This window comes from Vanessa atalanta, chromosome 12, assembly GCF_905147765.1.
Source record: "Vanessa atalanta chromosome 12, ilVanAtal1.2, whole genome shotgun sequence".
Classification (NCBI taxonomy): Eukaryota; Metazoa; Arthropoda; class Insecta; order Lepidoptera; family Nymphalidae; genus Vanessa; species Vanessa atalanta.
The window spans coordinates 2,080,516-2,100,434 of record NC_061882.1 but is presented as its reverse complement, the minus strand read 5'-3'; the positions used below and the strand labels follow the sequence as shown (position 1 = coordinate 2,100,434).

Here is a 19,919-nt window from a genome sequence, read left to right as displayed (position 1 = left end):
GTAGGAATTTGTGCAAGCCGTCTGGGTTGTTGTCCCCAACTTATTATATATTCTACCGACAAACAGCAAGATTTAGTATTTTTGTGTTCCGCTTTGAAGGGTGAACCAAAGAACCTACAGACACAATGGACATAGTACCTCAGTTCCCATTGTTGGTGGCGCATTAGTTATACAAGAAGTGGTTGAAAATTCTTACGGCGCTAATTTATAATATGCTAACCATCAAGGGGAGAGGTCTCACTTGCTCGTCCTTTCTTATCTATTTTTTATTTATTAATGAATGTTATATGTTCTTATTAATACGTTTCAGGATTTCAATTATTAAGCATTTAGATTTTTTTTTTTGTTAGCGAAGTCGTCAACCACGCAGTTATTAATATTGAACTTAGGTCATCATTTTTATATATGTTTTCAATGAATTTTGAAATTTTAATTAAGTCTCCGTTACATAAAATTACAAAGATAACTAGATGTCGCCGGCACTTAGATTATGTCCGTCCTTGGGATTCAAACTTCCTTCGTTTCAAATTTCATCCAATTCGGTTCAGGTCGTGAAGATCAATAGACAGACAAATTTACTTTCGCATATTATAATATTCGTATAAATAAAAACTTTAAATGAAATATTAAAATTGTTAGAATTAAATTTCCAATATTAATAATGGTCGAATTTCTACCACTTTACGATCATAAAATAATAATACGTAACTTGTTACTATTCGAATTTCTTATATCAATAAAAAATGTATGAATTCGGGTAATATTTTTTTAAACTGAAAAGCATAAAAACATCACACGGGTAAGCGACAATGAAACTGCAAATATGACCTAAAAAATTAACAAACAATATAAATATCATATGATCTCGAACATACGGTTTGTTGGGAGAGATCGAGAAACAATGGTACTGGGTCACTGGGTTGCTGGACTGTTGTGAATCCTTATACAGGCTGTTCAATGTTTAATTTGTTTTTACTTTCGACTTTTTGTGCTTTTCGAATCATAATATCGACATTATAAGAATAATTAAAAGTTTATTCAAATATTATATTTATATATATTCCATCGGCATCGGAGATTCCCATCTATCTGCAAACACCCTCAAGATTGTTTTGACTGCCGCGGACACGTAAGAAGGCAATTTTTTTAATGGTAATGGTATTTACATTACATACATTACCAGCCTGTAAATTTCCCACGGCTGGTCTAAGACCTACTCTCCCTTTGAGGAGAAGGTTTAGAGCTGTTCCACCACGCTGGTCCAATGCGGGTTGGTGGAATACATATGTGGCAGAATTTCGTTGACATTAGACACATGCAGGTTTCCTCACGATGTCTTCCTTCACCGCCGAGCACGAGATGAATTATAAACACAAATTAAGCACATAAAAATTGAGTGATGATTAAAATGAACTCTCTCGGTAATGGTATATTACTCCGTTAAAATTTCATATTCGTGCGTGTGTGGTCATATTGTCATTATGTTGTTTAATTTTTTTAGACTAGTTTTTAGGAAAAGTATAGTCGTTGATCATGTTCCATTTAATAAGTCTAATAAAATGCATTGTTTAAGGTTGAATTATCTCAAAGGATTTAATTATTACTGAAATTCTGCAAGATAATTAATAATTACGTGTGTACCGATAGACGTGCTATATATAGAACTACCATGTACGATAGCAGTGCCTGGCGGTGTTAACAGGAGCGGATTTTTAAGTATCTCTTTTGGAACGTAACCATTGGATATAAATTGTTAACGTCTACTCTTGTAAATAAATAAATAGCATCATTATTTTATTTTTTTAATATAAATAAATTATTTAGATTGACCAAAGTGAGGATGAAATAGTGATGTAAATAAATTATATTTCAAATTCGAGTAACTTTTGTATTTAATATATTTTTAATCAAGAATATTTTAAATGTAATCTTGTATTTTTGCACGATTTTTAATTATCTTTTAGATTAAAAATTAATGAAAGTTAAGATAAAATCGTCAAAGACAATTTATTTCAATTTCCAATAACCTTTAATAAAGCAAAATAACATTAATTAAAACTGGCAGGTAATTTCTACGATATTATTTAGATGAACGAAAAATTTCCTTACATTTTTTTAGTACAAGATTACTTTATCGAAAGTACAATCGGGGGAAAAATGTTTAAAAGTTTTAATACGCAATTAAAGAAAAAACATACCAATAACTTTTAAGGAAACCAGTTTTAAACATTTTAATCAAAGAGAAAAAAATATATAAATAAAATACACTACCTTTTATTCGCGGCTTCGTTTTCCAAGCTATCATGAATATCTTTTTAAACTTAATAATTACCTATAAGAGCCGGCTTCGCACGGGTAGAATAAGGTACATAGAAAATTTATATCATAACACATCATGTACAGCGTGTAAATGTCCCATTGCTGAGCTAAGGCCTCCTTTCTATTTTGAGGAGAAAGGTGGGGAGCATATTCCACCATGCCGCTCCAGTGCGGGTTGGTGAATTCACATGTAGCATAATTTCGTTGAAATAAGACACATGCAGGTTTCCTCACGATGTTTTCCTTCACCTTCGAGCACGAGATGAATTCTCAAATAGAATAAACAAAAATTAGGCACATGAAAATTCAATGATGGTTCCCTGGATTTGAGACCGCATTCATCGGTTAAGATATACGCGTTCTAACTACTGGGCCAACTCGGCTTATTATATCATAATATATATAGTTCTATTAGTTTACGCGGCGGAATCAAGTACAGCTCAGAGTTTGAAAACCTCATAAAAAATCCGGTCAGTAGTTTTTTAAAATGTTCAAATAAACAGCAGGGGGGGCGTTGTTTTATAATATGTAGTGATATATTGTAGACATTAAGCCAAAAGTTCCCTTTACTTAAGTTTTCATCCCGAAATTTAATCTTAAATACTTGCAACAAGCGCTCCCGAACCGAGTTTTCTTATCGTAAAAGTTTATACACGCCCTAGATTTTTATGATTTAAGCAATTGTGCACGCGACTGTACATAGTGCGGAGGGAACAATGAAAAATGAAAATTCTCCTATAAATAGCTTCCAGCATGAAGTGCTGTTCAATTTGCGTGTATTTTAAAATCACAATATTATACTTAGTATTATTTTAAGTAAAGGCCTTAGAGATACTTAAAGTAAGTAATTCATGAAATTGTAAACTTCCCACAGCTGGGCTAAGTCCATCCTTCTTTGAGGACAAGGTTTGGAGATAATTCTTCTAAGCTCCAATGCGAGTTGGTGGGTAAAAATATAGTAATTCTCGATTTTCAGAACGTGTACTGGGAAGCTGGGCATAGGCTCCTCTTATATATTCTTGGAGTCTCATGCTCCAAAATATTTAAGTGACTTCAAGATGTTTTTCCATCTCGACGGTGATGTTTTCAAAATTAAAATCTTTAAGCTTTGTTCTCTTTATATCTTTCCACTTCATTTATTCTCTTTCTAGTACCTCAAAGGATGGTTGGAAGAGTTTGAGATAAGATCGTCTTTGTTCGCTTTTTTTTTTTGTTTTTGTTAATTTTAGTAAGCAATAAGGAGATTTACAATACTTTGCATAGTTGTGTTCCAGATTTAAGGGTTAGTGAGTCATATACTATACGGGGAAACAGATTGCTATCTTGTTATATCGTCCTGATTTGATTTTAGTCACGGCGGCCAAACTCTAGGAAGACCATGAAGTAAATGCACTTTTTATTCTCTCACGCTCATAATCCGATGGGACGACAAATCCGCCACGACCGGAAAGAGTACAGGCGCAGGACGTGCTTTCCAAGGCGCAGAAGTGTACCAACTTCCAAACACCGGGCTGCTACTGAGATTTTTCGCCTAAAAAAAACCATTTAGCGGCCCTACCTTTTTTGGACCCAAAACCTTGGGATCTTTGGCCTTATATTCAGCCAGTAGACCAACGAGGATATCAAATACAGATTTAAGGAATTGTATCTTAAAATGGCCACCCACTGTGACAATTATAAGCCTTTGATGTTACCGACTATCGTTGGGTTCGCTCCTTGAAGTAGAATACATGCCAGCTTGCTTCCTGCTCCGCATAGACCGGAGCTGGCGTGAAACCACAAACCGTGGAAACCCAGCTTTAGCTCTCATAGTTGGTGCATCGCGGTATATAAAATGGTTTAGCTTTCTTTCTTTTTCGTTTTTTTTTATCTTAATAGAACAATATAGAACCAAAAATAAAACGATCGTTATATAAGAATATTTATTGTATATTATATTGAGTACCAGTTCTCACCCGCGGCTCCGCTCCGGTTGTAGAGATAGGTCATAAGGTGTTAGGCATAAAAAGTAGCCGATGTCCTCCCTTTGAGTTCATACAAAACTTCAAAAAGCAGACGGAGCAACAAACAGATAGACAGATAGAGTTTCTTTCGCATTTATAATTTTAGAATAGATATTTTATATTACAAGGTCCTCAACAAGAATAGACAAAAAAGGTGTATTACGTAGCCCAAAATTTAAAAAAAAATACTTTAATACTGAAAGGGTTCAACAGGGGTCAAATCGTGATTGAAGAAATAATTAACTGGAAAAGTAAGATTTTTTAATTAGGAACCGTGACTATTTTGTCGGTATTCCCTTTAGTGATATTCCAATGTCAAAGGCGAAAGGATTTCAAAAAAAAAAAGAAAAACTTCTTTTAAATGATTTGAATGAACGAATGATCTTACTAGATTGAAAACAATACAATCTACATTAAAAATATTAATGCATAACTTTGTTCCAAGGATAGCGGTTCATTGTCTTTGCCCATTTCAAATAACCCATTTGTCAGTCCGCCTGACTATTAAATACAATAAAAAGTATTACTTGTATTGACTAAAAAATAGACGCTAATAATCGTAAAAACGTAATCGAAATCCATCTGTCGGTCCGAATCTATGACTTAATCTGTAATATAACATAATAAACGCGTTAGTAACTCTGTCAGTTTGTTATGCATTCGACGAATTCCAGGCGAAAAATGCCGCGGGGACAGCTAGTATGATTATAAAGCAATTTTAAATTATTTAAATTCGAAAACGTCATTTAAATTATAAACTTGACGTTTACTTCTACTAAATAATATCGAAGTGACAATTTATCTCACATTATCGTTCATCGCTCGTATTTTTCCCGCTCAGAGATACTATTACGACTCGACGAGGTCGTGAATATTTAAACAAACCATAAATAAACGACATTTTTACTATAAATTTCGTCAACAACAAACGCAATATTCGTGTCTCACCCGTAATGGCAATATCATCGCATTAAAGATTTATAAAAATTTAAACGAACACTTTATATCTTTATACAACATTATATATATGTCAATGAATATGTAAATTAGAGCAAATATAACTATTATAGAAAAAAAATGAGTTCGGAATGCAGCGACCGGTATATATAAGAATACTACCTGTAGCTGCGACTTTGCCCGCACGAAATTTATAAAATACAACATTCCTTCCCCGTTGTACCCCGTTTTTAGGTGTGGAGTTTTGTAAAATCCGTTCTTAGCGGATGTTGCTTATAAGGAACCTACGTGCCAAATTTCAAGTTTGTGTTATAGTTAATTTCGTGATTACACTTTCGTTGAGAATAACATTAATATGTGTTGAAAATATAATTAGAATTATTTAAAGTATCTAAAATATCTGTGACTACGATATTATATTATAGCCTGTATATTAAGAAATTTGTTACTAAATCACGCAACAGTGAATCAATTTTAATAGCTTAAGCCCGTTTTTTTTAAATTGTTACACTCGGTAGAAACCTTCAGAAAGGGCCATTCATCACGGTAGCATACGAAAGCGATCCCGTGGCGCCCGCCGAAGAGGGGTTTTCTAGTGAGTATTCTGTTGTACTGGAGTGTACTCGGTTTGGATATAAAATAATATAATCGTAAATATTCTGTGATACCTAGCTTTTAAGGCTTATCTTTACCAACAATTTTAGTACATTTACGTTTTTAATTTAAGTGTCCCATAATCTCTTTTATAGATGTGATATATTTTAAAGAAGACTAAAACCTTTATCATCCCTGAGTGGACGTCAACAATGATACGAACAACACGAACACAGCACGAACGATAACTACGGAAGAATTAATAATAATAAAAATACCAATGGATGTTAAGGTTTCAAGACCAAATTCTCCAAAAAAAATAGTATGTATGACTTTTCTTTGTGTTGTGTAATATGTCCATTGTGTTTATTAGTATAGGAAGTACACTCACCTCGTTGTCTTTATCAGCGTCCTTAATGTGCTGGGCAATGAAACGCACGCTTTGTAAAGCGGCCGCTACTTCTGGAGACAGGTGACGGGGCAACATATTCTCAGACTCCGTTACTGTGGGATAAGAGTCACTGTTATACACCACTATTAGAAGAACGAAGACCACTTTTAGAAGAAAATAAGTAAATTTGTGTTCAGCTGCATAATGTAACATTCATTATTTGATTTAAAAAAATTGCCTAAATGTAATGAATCTTGGTACAGCGCTAAAAAATTCGTTTAATTGAAAAAAGAATATGTCATTATTACCTGAAGGTCTCTGATGAACCCCAGCTCCGAGCATATCGTCCTCTGGCGCTGGTGATTTCCTATAGTCGCCATCATCACCCTTCGTGCTTCCAAACGCATCGGTCAGGCTGTCCCTGCTGCAAAGAATGATTCGTTAAGATTTGGAAACAGAACTTAAAACCACGCCCCGCTTATACAGTAGTCTACGATTACAAATATATATATAAAATTACAATTCAGAAAATAAATACCAGATATAGACCAGGCCTGTATAAAACGGCGAAAGAATCTCTAGAAATTGTTTTCCATTTTTTTAATTAGAAAGAAATTGCCAATAAGCGATCATTTAACGATACGTTACTTTGTAAACTTTTCCGGCGTTTTTGTTTACAATAAGCTTTATAGTAATTTCAGTGTCTATTGACAAATATAAGACTCATTATTTCTATATTAAGGGGGAACAAATTTAGGGGGCGACACGTGCTCCGCTTGATAAATGCGCGAAAACGCGAAATACAATTCTTGATATAAGTTGTAGACACACCGAGGTTACGTATGAATTCATATCTGGTTAAAATGATATCATAATCGTGACTACAAATCTTTTAGACAAGTTCTATTTAGTAGCGAAAATTATTATGATGTTTAATCGATTTAAAAAAAGAACGAGTTCGTTGATGTTGTCGTATATGAAGCAAATTTGATGATAATTTTTCATGATACATTAACTGATGTAAGAACACTAGCAATGCGTATCAATTATACATAACAAATTCCCTGTGTCTGTTATTATATTGGCTCTCTCAGCTGTCAAAGCGCAATACGCAATGCCAAGTATTGCTTGTTGTTATAGTAAATGGTAAGTGGTGGGTGGTACGCTTATTTGTTGTTGAAAATCTGTACTTATAAAATCGTTGGTTCTGACTGTATATTAATGTACAGTCATTACTACTGAGTCTAACAAGTTTAAACATGAACTATAGGTTTATTTTACGTAATCATCAGTTAAAAAAGGATTTTTGAAATTTTCGATTTTATTGTGAGTAGAATGTCGGGATGAGCAGCTACATATGAATAAATAAGTACAGTTCTCAACTTCTATTTTATACAAAGTTACAGGAACAGCATATGAAAAATACGGTATGTTTCTCTCGGTACGTTCAAAGCTTTACTCGCAAATAACGCTGGAATATTGACTAAAATTATCGCTAATACGCGAACCATTGCCTGCGGCGTAAACATCGTTGGTTAAATCGTAAAATATTTTACATTTTACGTCCCATAAACATTTACGATAAAATAAGAACCTTATAAAAAGAAATAAATAGTCACGCTCCGATCCTTTCATAATGGTCTGTACAATAAAAGTTTGAATCGTAAAAAAATCACAATGTCTTTTATCATTCAAAAATGTCACTCTTGTAACGTAGATTACATCTTAATCGATGAACTTTTTAACAGTTCGAGTATCTAAAAACGGGAAAACAAGGAGATAAAATGTTATTTCACCAGATGAGGTTCTGGAGGTACTGCTATCGGATATCACGATCCCTGGTTGCAGGGATACTGATGAATGAAGGCAAAGGGCCCAGATGACCCAATGGTTAGAACACGTGCATCTTAACCGATGATTGCCGGTTCAAACCCAGGCAAGCACCACTGACTTTTCATGTGCTTAATTTGTTTTTATAATTCATCTCGTGCTCGTTGGTGAAGGAAAACATCGTGAGGAAACCTGCATGTGGCTAATTTCAACGAAATTCTGCCACATGTGTATTCCACAAGCCCGCATTGGAGCAGCGTGGTGGAATATGCTCCATAACTTCGCCTCAGAGGGAGAGGAGACCTTAGCCCAGCAGTGGGAAATTTACAGGCTATTAATGTATGTATGTAATTAATGAAGGACAGAATTAAAAGTAATGAGTATTTCTATCAAAACAGATTTAATCATACACATCGCTTAGTTAATAAATTTGTAAACCAAACAAATAGTTCCAAAAAATCCATTACTAACATCACATGCCCAGCGGTACGTGAAGTTTTATGTAACAAAATATCGCAAGCCCCGATTACTGTTAAAAGAAAAACATAAACATTTTTAAGCTTTGACGATGAGGATTGAATAAACTGTATTATTCGTTATAGACGAGCTTTTGGCAAAACGCACGCTTTTATATTTAAAAAATGTTATTTTTATTTAAAAAAAAAACATTTTGAATCACAAACTTTTATTTAATCCATGAAGCCTAGCACTCGTGCTAACATTCCAACCGGTGATGATATACAGTAACTTTTTTTTATATAGTAAAGACCTTTATTCTTATGTTAATACATATGTTATTATATACATGGAAATAATAAAATTTAGTAGACCACATTGTATTGTCAGACCATTCACCAGACCGAAAGACTGAAAAAAATGGTTGTGGTAGCTGGCAAATCGACCACCTGATGATAAGTGAGCACCACTGCCCATAAACGCTGTAAGAAATATTAACCATCCCTAACAACGTCAATACGTCACCAACCATGGGAACTAAGATGTTATGGAATAAAACGGTTCTGATTATAAATAAATACAAATATTTAACCCAAACATACGAACACGTGCAATCAAATAAAATCTTGCAATAAAGTACAACTTTTAGTACCATATAGTCAGTGAAAAAGAAGAAAGGCTAAACGCCAAAATGGTAACTTTGGAAAATGAGTTTTATAATTGTGTTAGTAAATCTCATTTTCTAACATAATTATAAAACTTCAACTTCTATTTCTAACAAAATAAAAAATCTTCATAGAAACTAAAAGTAAAGTCAAACAATGATTTGTTTGTTTTTTATTTTTATTAATATACATAGATATATATATATTTAATTATGTAAGTATTTATATTTTCATATTTTTTATACTACAGTATGCACTATTTTGCCCGCTACATCACCCTGTCACTCACCTCCATAGGTTGACTGGAAGAAATCTCTTTTAGAGATAAATCCACCTTTGCCTGTACATATATTACTGTACCATCTTTGTAACATATTTTAGTGCAATAAAGAATATAATAATTATATATTGATTACATACACCACAAAAAAATTATAATTATTTAATTCATTCACGCAAACATTCATTCATAATTCACTCCACTTCACTTTAGAATGTAATAACTAACCTCATTTCCAATTCATTCGTGTATCCATTCGAAACGAAGGTGTCATCGTAGTCAGGTAATGAGTATTTGGTCCTCCTCATCATGAGGAGCTTCGGCATCAGCTGTAAGAACAGCTTCTTCATCCAGGGTGACATTGTATGCGTCGATGGTGACCTATATACATTTTTTGTTACAAGAAGAAAAAAATACAATTCTAAATATTATATATTCGTTTGAGTTGATTATATTTTGCATTAAAACGCGGGCTTAGACAATATACATTCAACAATATTGTCGAAGGGTTTTCTAACTTTAAATATTTAGCGATAATAAAATACTATCAAAGCAAAGGTACATAAGTCATTTTTTTATTTAAATTTTATGTTTTAGATTTACGTCGCGTGAAGCGAATAGGTAACAGCCTATAACATAGACTCATCCAACCATTTCAAAGTTCTGAAAGCCAATTTAAGAAGAGTATATTATTAATTTAAGTGTATTTATTACAATAATGAAAATTTTAATTTAGATCGGTATTATTAGAACGAAGTTCATTAAAAATAATTAATAGTAAAATTGTTCATTTCCATAACTATATAATTTTTTATTTTGTTTCTTTTACTGTATCTATAGCTGAAGGAACTTCGTGCCGTCCCACGACACTCTCGTTTTCTTTTATTCTTAAAAATGATATTTAATATTATTATTGCTACGGAGCTTGACAACCAATAAACTATACACTCACTTTAATAAAAAAAAAACCTGATAGCACGCGATAAGAGAAAATCGTCCTAATGAGAAGACTTAAAGAAATAGTCAAAGAAAATTTACCTATTATAAAATCAAAAATCTTAAAATGATTGCCCTCTAATTAAACTTTCGACACATTCCCGTGATAGTTCAATAGACCATTAAATGCTCATCACGACATAAGCACACGCATTCAATAAAAGCGAACCGGTTGCAGTCCAACATCGCATATTTCAACGCCCCATTGTTCCGTTATCGAAACGTTACAATAGAACCATAGATTTATGAGGCGCGCCTTTATACCAGAATTTTAGACCATCTATTTTATTTTGCAATTTCGCAGCAAGCCATTTCATGACAAACTGCCCTTTCCTGAATGCTATTATCCCAAAAGTAAGTGTATTCCAATAATATATTCAGTTTGAACAAATTAAAAATATAGTTTCGATATCCTAATGTCATTAAATCATTTGTATTCGGCCGCTTAGGACGCGTATTTCAAACAAATAAAAACTATTATTCGAAGAATATCGTAAAATATATAATAGAAGATGTTGATTTATTCTGTGCAACTTATTTACTATTAATTAATATATTGCATAACATACACATAAAAAGGTCTAGTTCTACAACACAGTATAGAAACAAGAAGACGGACACAAGGAAGACAGAAATAGAAACAACTGAAAATATAGCGAGGGATAGTAAGAAGAGGGCAGCGTTCAAACTTCACACACTCACCTAAAATGTACGTTCAAAACGCATACCGTCATCCAAACACTTAGCGACACCAAAATCATTGTGAACAGCAAATACTTCCCTAACAGCGGTATCGCTAGAGACGTTGGCGGTATAATTTCAGCCATTAACAGGAAAAACACTGTCAGCGAAACCAGAATTGAGATGCTTAACGAAATCTACGAGAGAGAAAGAAATATATATAGTTTACCTGAAATGGACGTTTACAATGCATACAGTGACCCAAACGCTCAGCGAGACGAGAATCATTGTGAATAGTAGATATTTCCCAAGCAAAGGGATCGCCAAGGATGTTGGCGGGATGATCTCGGCCAGACCAAGGAAGAACACAGTGAGGGACACCAGGATGGAGATGCAGAGCGATATCTAAGGAGAAAAGTCCTTTTTGAATGATATTGTACACAGTTAGCTTAATTTATATTGTCTTTCCACTAGTAAGGCTTAAAATAAAAATCAACATAATTTTAATAATAAGCCCAAAAAAAAAATAACAAGAAGGACACATGCATATCCAATTGGTAGTTAGGCTTTGGGATTTAAAATAACGTTAGGAATCAGGGTAATTAAGATTAGACATTTAAATATAAATCAAGAGTACTTTTTTTATAAATTAAAACTTTAAATTTAAAAATCTATCAGTTAAGAATTAAATTTTACATGTATCACTAAGTTAAGAGTACCTAATTAAAGTAAATATTATTTAACGCTATTTGATTTTAAATATTTTTAAATGATTTTTTTATAACTACCTGGTGGAAAGACAACAGTAAATGATAAGCAGAAACATAGTAATGATACTAGCACACTTACACATCTAACTAATGAATCAAAAAAGACCGTAGCCGGTTGTGGAGCAGGCAGAGATGGAAGATGGATGATCGGATGGAAGGATGGAAGCGATTATTGAATGATTAATTTTGAAACTTCAAACGCAAACACATTGAATGCTTAAGTGCAAATAAATACATAAATAATCAAACGGAAACTCTAAATACAAATGACGTAACAAAAATTGTTGGATACGTCAAGAAATTTGAAAAGCAGAAAGTGATTATAATATTACAGAACAGGAACCGTATCCAACGACTTTTGCTTCTGTATTTAGCAAGTAACTAACATACACACACTGTACAGACCGATCCCAATTTACGTTATGATAAATAATTTTGAAAATTTATCGAATCACAAGACTATGAGATGACAATCTTTACAAGTAATCGATGATTCTCGTCTAAACCAGAGATGCAAATAATCAGAACACGGACAGTATTCCAATTGGTTTACCTTTTCTCCCGAATCCGATGGTAAGTAAAACACGAGCACGGTTAAAAATGTCAAACCAACGCATGGAATTATCAAGTTGACTGTATAGAAAAGTGTTTTTCTTCGCATTGTTAATTTAAATGTTATATCTGAAACAAACACAAAATACACACTTGAAAACATATAGAAAAATAATAATAAACCTATACTTAATTTAAGTGAACTAATACATACCGTTTAAATAATCGTCTTTCATATTAATTTCACTAAATTATATATTCACAAGCGTAAAACTTTGATTACAAATGATATGGGTTTTCACCATATCATTTGTAATCTTTAAAAATTATAATTAAATCTTTAAAGGAATCTTATAGACAAATAAAATTATCATTATTTACAATTAAATTACGGTTAAAAATTTTATAAGTTGTTGATTATAAATTTACATCTGTAGATCAATATCTATCTATAAGAATCCTTTAAAGATTTCATTTTAATTTTTAAACATTCCAAGTCATTTAACATCGCTATTTCAGAAATTCTAAAATTAAAATAAGACATAGTGATTGTTTTAATTTTAGAATTTCTGAAATTCATTAAATTTGCAGAAGGATTATTGAAGTATTCGATAGTAATTGATGGTTATAAAGTAGGTAAAGAGGAAAATAAGAAAAATTTGGTTTAAGGGAAAGAAATAGAGAAAGGACAAGCGAAAGAATCTATGCAATATGTGAATTACCTGAAAATGGTTCAGGACAGCACGGATAATATTCTTCGTTTCTAGTAGCTGGTACTTCAAGTATATCCCATTCGACAGATAGATAAAATTCACTTAGATCTATCCCGACATGCACGAGACTGCTTCCCGGTAGCTGATCCATGTGTTTTAAATCAACCTGCGTTAAAAACAAATAGTGATATATTTGATTTTTATAAAGAAAACTATCAGTATGACCAAGAAACAAAAATGGATTCAATACAAAATCACCTTTAAACCGAGACCTACATAGACAAATGTATCCATATCTGGCTGTTTAGTTGTCGTTTCTGCAGTGACATTGCATGAGCATGTACGCTTTTACATACAAGATGTAGGCGTTAAATATTTAAATGTTATATACACTGTTTTCTAACACAGTTGGAACAAAAAGTGGACCTAAATAGATTGGCATTCTCTACCAGTCAAACTTTGAACTAAACAGAATCCATTATAATGGTATGTTTATAAAAGTAGTAATTGTTAAATTAAACTGAAAAAAACATTATTAAAATATATACATACATACATAAAATCAAGCTTATGTAATTTTAAGCAAGAGATAGCCAAGTTAGAACACCTTATTCTTAAGTGTATATATTTGTGTTTACAATTTATCGTGGGGTTTTTGTATACATCATCCGCATTAAAGCAGGGCTATGGAATAAGCTCCTAATAACGGGGAAGAGTCTTTAGCCCAACAGTGGGACTTTTACAGGCTTTACTTATGTTATGATTTTAAATTTTTATGCGTTTATGAAGAAAGTATTGCATTAAAAACTAACTATGAATGAAAGCAAAAGGTCCGTCACTTTATATTTAAAATTTATGTTCTGACCATTATTAGCAGTTTCAAATAACAAATTAATTCCCTCAGTCGGCCTTATATTATCAAATATTGTCAATGACCTGTCAACCAGCAATTCAATTGAAGGTTTCCAAAAAAAAATATGCACACAATACGGTTTTTTATACATCTTTGTGTCATATTTTATAACATTATTGTGTATATAAATAAGTTTAAGTAAATTGGTTTGTACTTTTTAACATATTTTCTATAAGTATTTTATAACTAATTTTACGTAATTGTAGTCAAAAAATATAGCATACGTATAAATTTATAGATATACATAATATACAGATTAGTGATAATTAACAAAAATCGTTATGATCATGACTGCTCTTTGGATAAAATAAAAAACATATGATCAGATTTTTTTATAAATAAACCAGTTATGTACTGAGGTTAATATTTACAAGCTATGACGTCACAAGATACAAAAAGTCATCGCTAATACTTTTCACATATAAGGGAACTATGCTTAAAATTGTCAATTCCAGAATCAGAGCCAAAAATAAATTGTTATATAAGTGCTTAAATATTACCTGAGCGCCATTATACGTCCACGAACCGAACTTCATGAAGCACGTTTGTTCATCAAACGGAAAATACTCAACGTTTATTTCGCAAGATGATTTGTAAATCGCTGGCGGCTTCCAGTTGACTTCGCCCGTGTACTTTAGAGTTGCTTTCGTCATTAGTGTCACCTATAAGAAACATTATTTATTTACTGTATAGTTTTTAGTTGTTTTAATACATTACATTTTACATTACATTAGCAGCCTGTAAATTTCCCACTGCTGGGCTAAGGCCTCCTCTCCCTTTGAGGAGAAAGTTTGGAGCATATTCCACCACGCTGCTTCAATGCGTGTTGGTGGAATACACATGTGGTCGAATTTCGTTAAAATTAGACACAAGCTCAAGCAGGTTTCCTCACGATGTTTTTTTTCATCGCCGAACTCGAGATGAATTATAAACACAAATTAAGCACATGAAAATGCTTGCCTGGGTTTGAACCCGAAATCATCGGTTAAGATGCACGTGTTCTAACCACTGGGCCATCTCGGTGCTGGCTGTTGTTTTAATAATTAAAACATTTTTGATGTTAACCCTGTTGGCTGATTGCGTCACTGAGTAGATAATAAATTATTATTTATAGAGATTTATTTTTATAGTAAGATCGTAGTTATGTAGATTAACCAAACTATTAATAAAAATTGACTTTATAAAATATGACCAAATATTTGCACCATCATAAACAAAACATTTTTACTTTTAAATATAGTCTAGACCGGAAAATGTACCACCTCATGTAAGTGTTCGTCATCGCCAATGATGTCTATTGAGACATTAGCGCTATAACATATACCTATTAACCATTGTGCCACAAATCTAGGGAGCTAAGATGTTATGTCCCATATGCCTGTGTCAAACCAACCTAATCAGCCTTCAAACCGGAACGGACCAATACTAAGTATTGCTGTATGGTCTTAGAATATCTGATGGGCGGTTGGCAGACCCAAAGTAAATTAACTGTACATTAAATGATTGACTTGCTTAAACTTTACTGTTTGAGTGTATTTTCTTTGATATGGGTAGTATTCAGCATACAGGCTGACCGAAAGCTATCAATGTTTATTAAAACGAATTGAAATAAACAGACCAAAAGTTATAAATGGAGATAGTGATTTTTTACATTTAATTTTCTGTTCGTGAACCTGAAAAATGCATTAAAAACATTACTTACTTCGTAATTTCCGTCCCAGTTATTGTAAAGAACGATATCTGGCAGCCAAATATGTTCTGAAGGGACGTACAACATCTCAACTCCGCCATAATCGTCTGGATTCCATTGCAGCTTATAGTCATACCATTTCTGAAATTAATAGCAATTGTTCAATCAATTTAATTGGAATTAATTTGAAGTATATCCTAATATACTAGTTTTAATCAGAATTACACGAGTCACGTTAATAATCACAACAGTATTTTATTTTTTATTTAAAAAGGAAAATTTACAACATATATACTTTATATTATTTAAAAAATATATATATACTTTTTAACTCTCACTGATATCAATTAAAAATGAACACAACATTGATAAATTGATACAAGTAAACTAATTTTAAAATGTTTTATAATTATTGAAAATAAGAAAGACAAACGAAAATACTCATGTTTATAAAGTAAGATTATATTTTTTAGCCAGTCTCCTTAGACTGTATTTCACTAAAAAAAAAGGTAGGACAATTATTCAGTTCCTTATTTTTAACCTTAAAAATTTTACAACTTCGAAAACCTAGATATAATCAGGAATGAATGTTGATGCCTTTATAGTAACACTAATTAATGTTTATCTTTTTAATTAAACATTGAAATTATATAACGATATCTAAATGCACGTCATTCGTCATCTTAAATTAGCTTGAATCAAAAAATATGCTTACGAATATGGTGTTTGAGAAAACTATAAGAAACATAATTTATTCACGGCCTAGTATATTTACTCACGACATAGTTCATGTTTGGACAAAACATACTTCATACTACTTCAACATAAGACTCATAGTATCTACCAACATAAGACTCATAGTATCTACCAACATATCATTAATGTAAATTCTATCTCACCTGTTCCACCCAAAGGTTGGTAGTCATAACCTGGTTCTTGAGGTTCACCTCCATCAACTGCGACAATTTTAACCCAAGTCGCACCGTCAATATATCACTAACATTCATCACCGGTCGTATAAGACGATTGTAGTTGCTGAGCAGATCATCGTATAGTCTCTTTACGTCTGGATTCGCTTCTAGTAACTTAACACCTGGAGTTTTTTAAAGCCAAATTATTTGTGATTTCAGCTTAAATTGCATTATTTTTCCAAAGACCGTTTATTGTAATTATTTAAATTTGTACAGGAATTTTAAGATTTTAAATGTATATATTACATTTTCAAGTAATTAGGAACTTATATTCCAAATTTTAAGGTGCGTTATATGGTGCGTTTTCAATGAAATAATTAGCCATTTTTGATTTGGCAACGGTTTGCAATTCATCAGTAATTTAATAACAAATATCATCGTACCATTTTTTGTAGACAAGTTAGACTAATTGCAGAAGCTTTGGTCGTCAACACGCATTAACACACAGTTGGCAATTTTCTTTTATAGAGACGTAGATGTATACTTACCTTTATTTCAATTTATTATATATTATCATAAATCAAAAATACAACTTACCCAAGCAACACGTAGCATAGTTCAGAAATAACCACAAGTACCCTAATTTCATTTTGCTTTTTGACTAGTATCTTTAAATGTTTACGAACTGGTGTACCCTTAGATATTAAGGCAATGCATTGCGCATGCGTAATCAATAGTCTACGGCTCTACGCCCGTAGAAGTGATGCTAGCGCTGCGAACGATTGAAGCGTAAATTGAAAGCTACGAGGCACAAGTTTTCAATATCACTCACTAGATGGCATAAGTTGGATACATATTGTAAAAAAATGTATTTATGGTTAAATGTTACTTTATAGTTAAAGTTAAGCGAAGATTTACACGGTGACTATTGTCTATTAACATTTTTAGTCTATCGTGTTTTGTTCTCTATATTTACTCTCTATTTATTAAATACTAGTCGTCGCCCGCGGCTTTGCTCGCGTTTTAGGGGTTGGTTGTCATGTCAAAAGTAGCCTATGTCTTTCCTTTAAATTTCATCAAAGTCGGTTCATTGGTTTGGCAGTGAAAGACAGACAGACAGCGATACTTTCACGCTTATAATATTTTAGTGTAGAAGTATAGATAAGTAGCTTATAATACCCAAGTTGACCAATGTCTATGGGCGATGGCCATTTACAATCAGGTGACCCGTTAGGCAGTCCACTTGACAATTTAAAAAAAGAACATAATTTGGAAATTATGTTCTTTTTTTTTAAATTAAAAATTAACATTAAGGTGCACAAAGAAACGAAACTGTGCAGAAGTGTGTGCTCACTTCCATAATCAAATGGGATGGCAAATCCAACAGGACCGAAAAGAGTTAAGGTGCAGGGCCAACGGCTTTACGTGCTGTCCGAGGCATGGGCGTGTACACACTTTAATGTGCCCGACCAAGATCTTGAACCCAGGAAGCTCAAGATCTGTGGCCTTATGTCTAGACACTAGACCAAGGAGGCAGTCAATGTCTCGAGTTAAAGGTATGCAGGGCCGCGGATAAAAAGTAGTTGATGAAAAAAAAAAACAAATTAAAAATATTTTTCTTTATTGCAGTTACATATAATAATTATATTATACATAAATTAATACTGTGATTTAAAATTCATTTATAAATAATAAAAAAATAATAATTAATTATAAATATGTATTGCATTGGAGCATATTCCAACCCGCATTGGAGCAGCGTGGTGGAATATGTCAAACCTTCTCCTCAAAGGGAGAGAAGACCTTAGCCCAGCAGTGGGAAATTTACAGGCTGCTAATGTAATGTAAAATAAATTGTAAATTAATTATTTCATTATGTATTATATACAAGTAATATAATATATTGTAGCTAATAAAGAACCTTTTTTGAATGTGAAATTATATTAAAATATAATAACAGTTCTGTACTGTTCTGTACATTCTGGAAAGGTACAAAGAAGATAGCCATTCAGCCTTCATACGTATAAATTTGGAACCAATTTATTGTTAAAAAAAATTTAAGTATCATTTTTTAATTTTTTTCTGTCACATTAAGACTTCATTCATATCACGGGCATAGAGCGATTACTTTTTTTTATTCCTGTATGTTATTTTTTATTTGGAAGAAGTATATTTGTAAATAGAACTTGTATTTATATATTAAGGGAGTAAGTTAAAGAATATTCTGGCTATTTCATATAACATACGCCTTTATTAAATACCTAACTTAAAAAAGTTACCATTATTTTTTTGTCTTAAGCTATTTTAAAACTATAAGATACAAATTACAACTATCCCTAAGCCACATATTAAAAAATATTCGGTTGAAATAAATCGAAAATCGATTACACGTATAAAAAAAAAAACAAATGAAAAAAGTATTAAAAATATTTCCCAAACTACGAATTAACTTGTTGATCGAAGGCTAAGACTTTATTAAGACCAAAAATTATATTCATTCAATCTAATTGTTCATTATAATCGATTTGGATGGTATTATATGTATTCTAAGTGATGTAAAATCGGAGACGGCAAAAATTAAAAAAATAAATGTTTTAAAATAAAACTTCCAAGGAAATTGTTTGAGTTAACATATCTTCAATGGAGCCGCTTGTTGGATTAAGCTCCCAGTTCTCGTTTATAGGATAGAAAGCTTTAGTTTTTTTTTAAAACCACTGTTGGTCTGTTCGTTATCGAACTAAACAAAATTATTGTGTAAAAGAAGACATTGAGTGACATCGAAAAGTCGATTCGACTGTTGTATATAGTCACCGCGCCTTTTTATTAAAAAATAACCTTACATTTAAATATACATCATGACATCCATCTATTGATTACAATTCATCTTTTGTTCTTCTCCACTTTCTTAAGTTTTTTTAAAGTCTTTCCATTGTAGATATACTCAACTGTTCTGTCCTCTGTAACAATTACAAATATTTAAACAATTTAAATTATATTTATATCATTACATAATTTACTTGGTGCCCGTCTGGGTATATACCACCCACTTGTCATACATTCGCGGGCAAACATCGTACTTAGTATTGTAGTTGCTGGTTTGAAGTGTGAACAAACCAGTGTAACTATAGGTACAAGGTAGACAACATCTCAGTTCTCAAGGTAAGAGCCACAGGCGATAAAAGGGATGGTTGAAAAAAA

General features: G+C 32.3%; 1 protein-coding gene across 3 annotated transcripts in view; it reads right to left on the bottom strand.

Annotated features, from left to right (window-relative positions):
- Positions 1–17,418, bottom strand: part of LOC125067972 (acetylcholine receptor subunit beta-like 2) — a 37,560-nt gene extending 20,142 nt beyond the window's left edge. Inside the window, exons 1-10 of one of the 3 annotated variants that reach the window (XM_047676923.1) lie at positions 17,319–17,418; positions 16,710–16,903; positions 15,823–15,951; positions 14,621–14,782; positions 13,217–13,373; positions 12,496–12,623; positions 11,402–11,577; positions 9,724–9,876; positions 6,573–6,688; positions 6,265–6,377 (exon numbers count right to left, since the gene is read on the bottom strand). In XM_047676923.1, the coding sequence (XP_047532879.1) occupies positions 6,265–6,377; positions 6,573–6,688; positions 9,724–9,876; positions 11,402–11,577; positions 12,496–12,623; positions 13,217–13,373; positions 14,621–14,782; positions 15,823–15,951; positions 16,710–16,903; positions 17,319–17,370 (1,380 nt within the window). In that variant the 5' untranslated portion in view covers positions 17,371–17,418. Of the gene's footprint in view, positions 1–6,264; positions 6,378–6,572; positions 6,689–9,723; positions 9,877–11,193; positions 11,370–11,401; positions 11,578–12,495; positions 12,624–13,216; positions 13,374–14,620; positions 14,783–15,822; positions 15,952–16,709; positions 16,904–17,164; positions 17,212–17,318 lie in introns of those variants that run through there. The other 2 variants (XM_047676924.1, XM_047676925.1) reach the window with 2 other exon arrangements.
- Between the last annotated feature and the right edge of the window lie 2,501 nt (positions 17,419–19,919).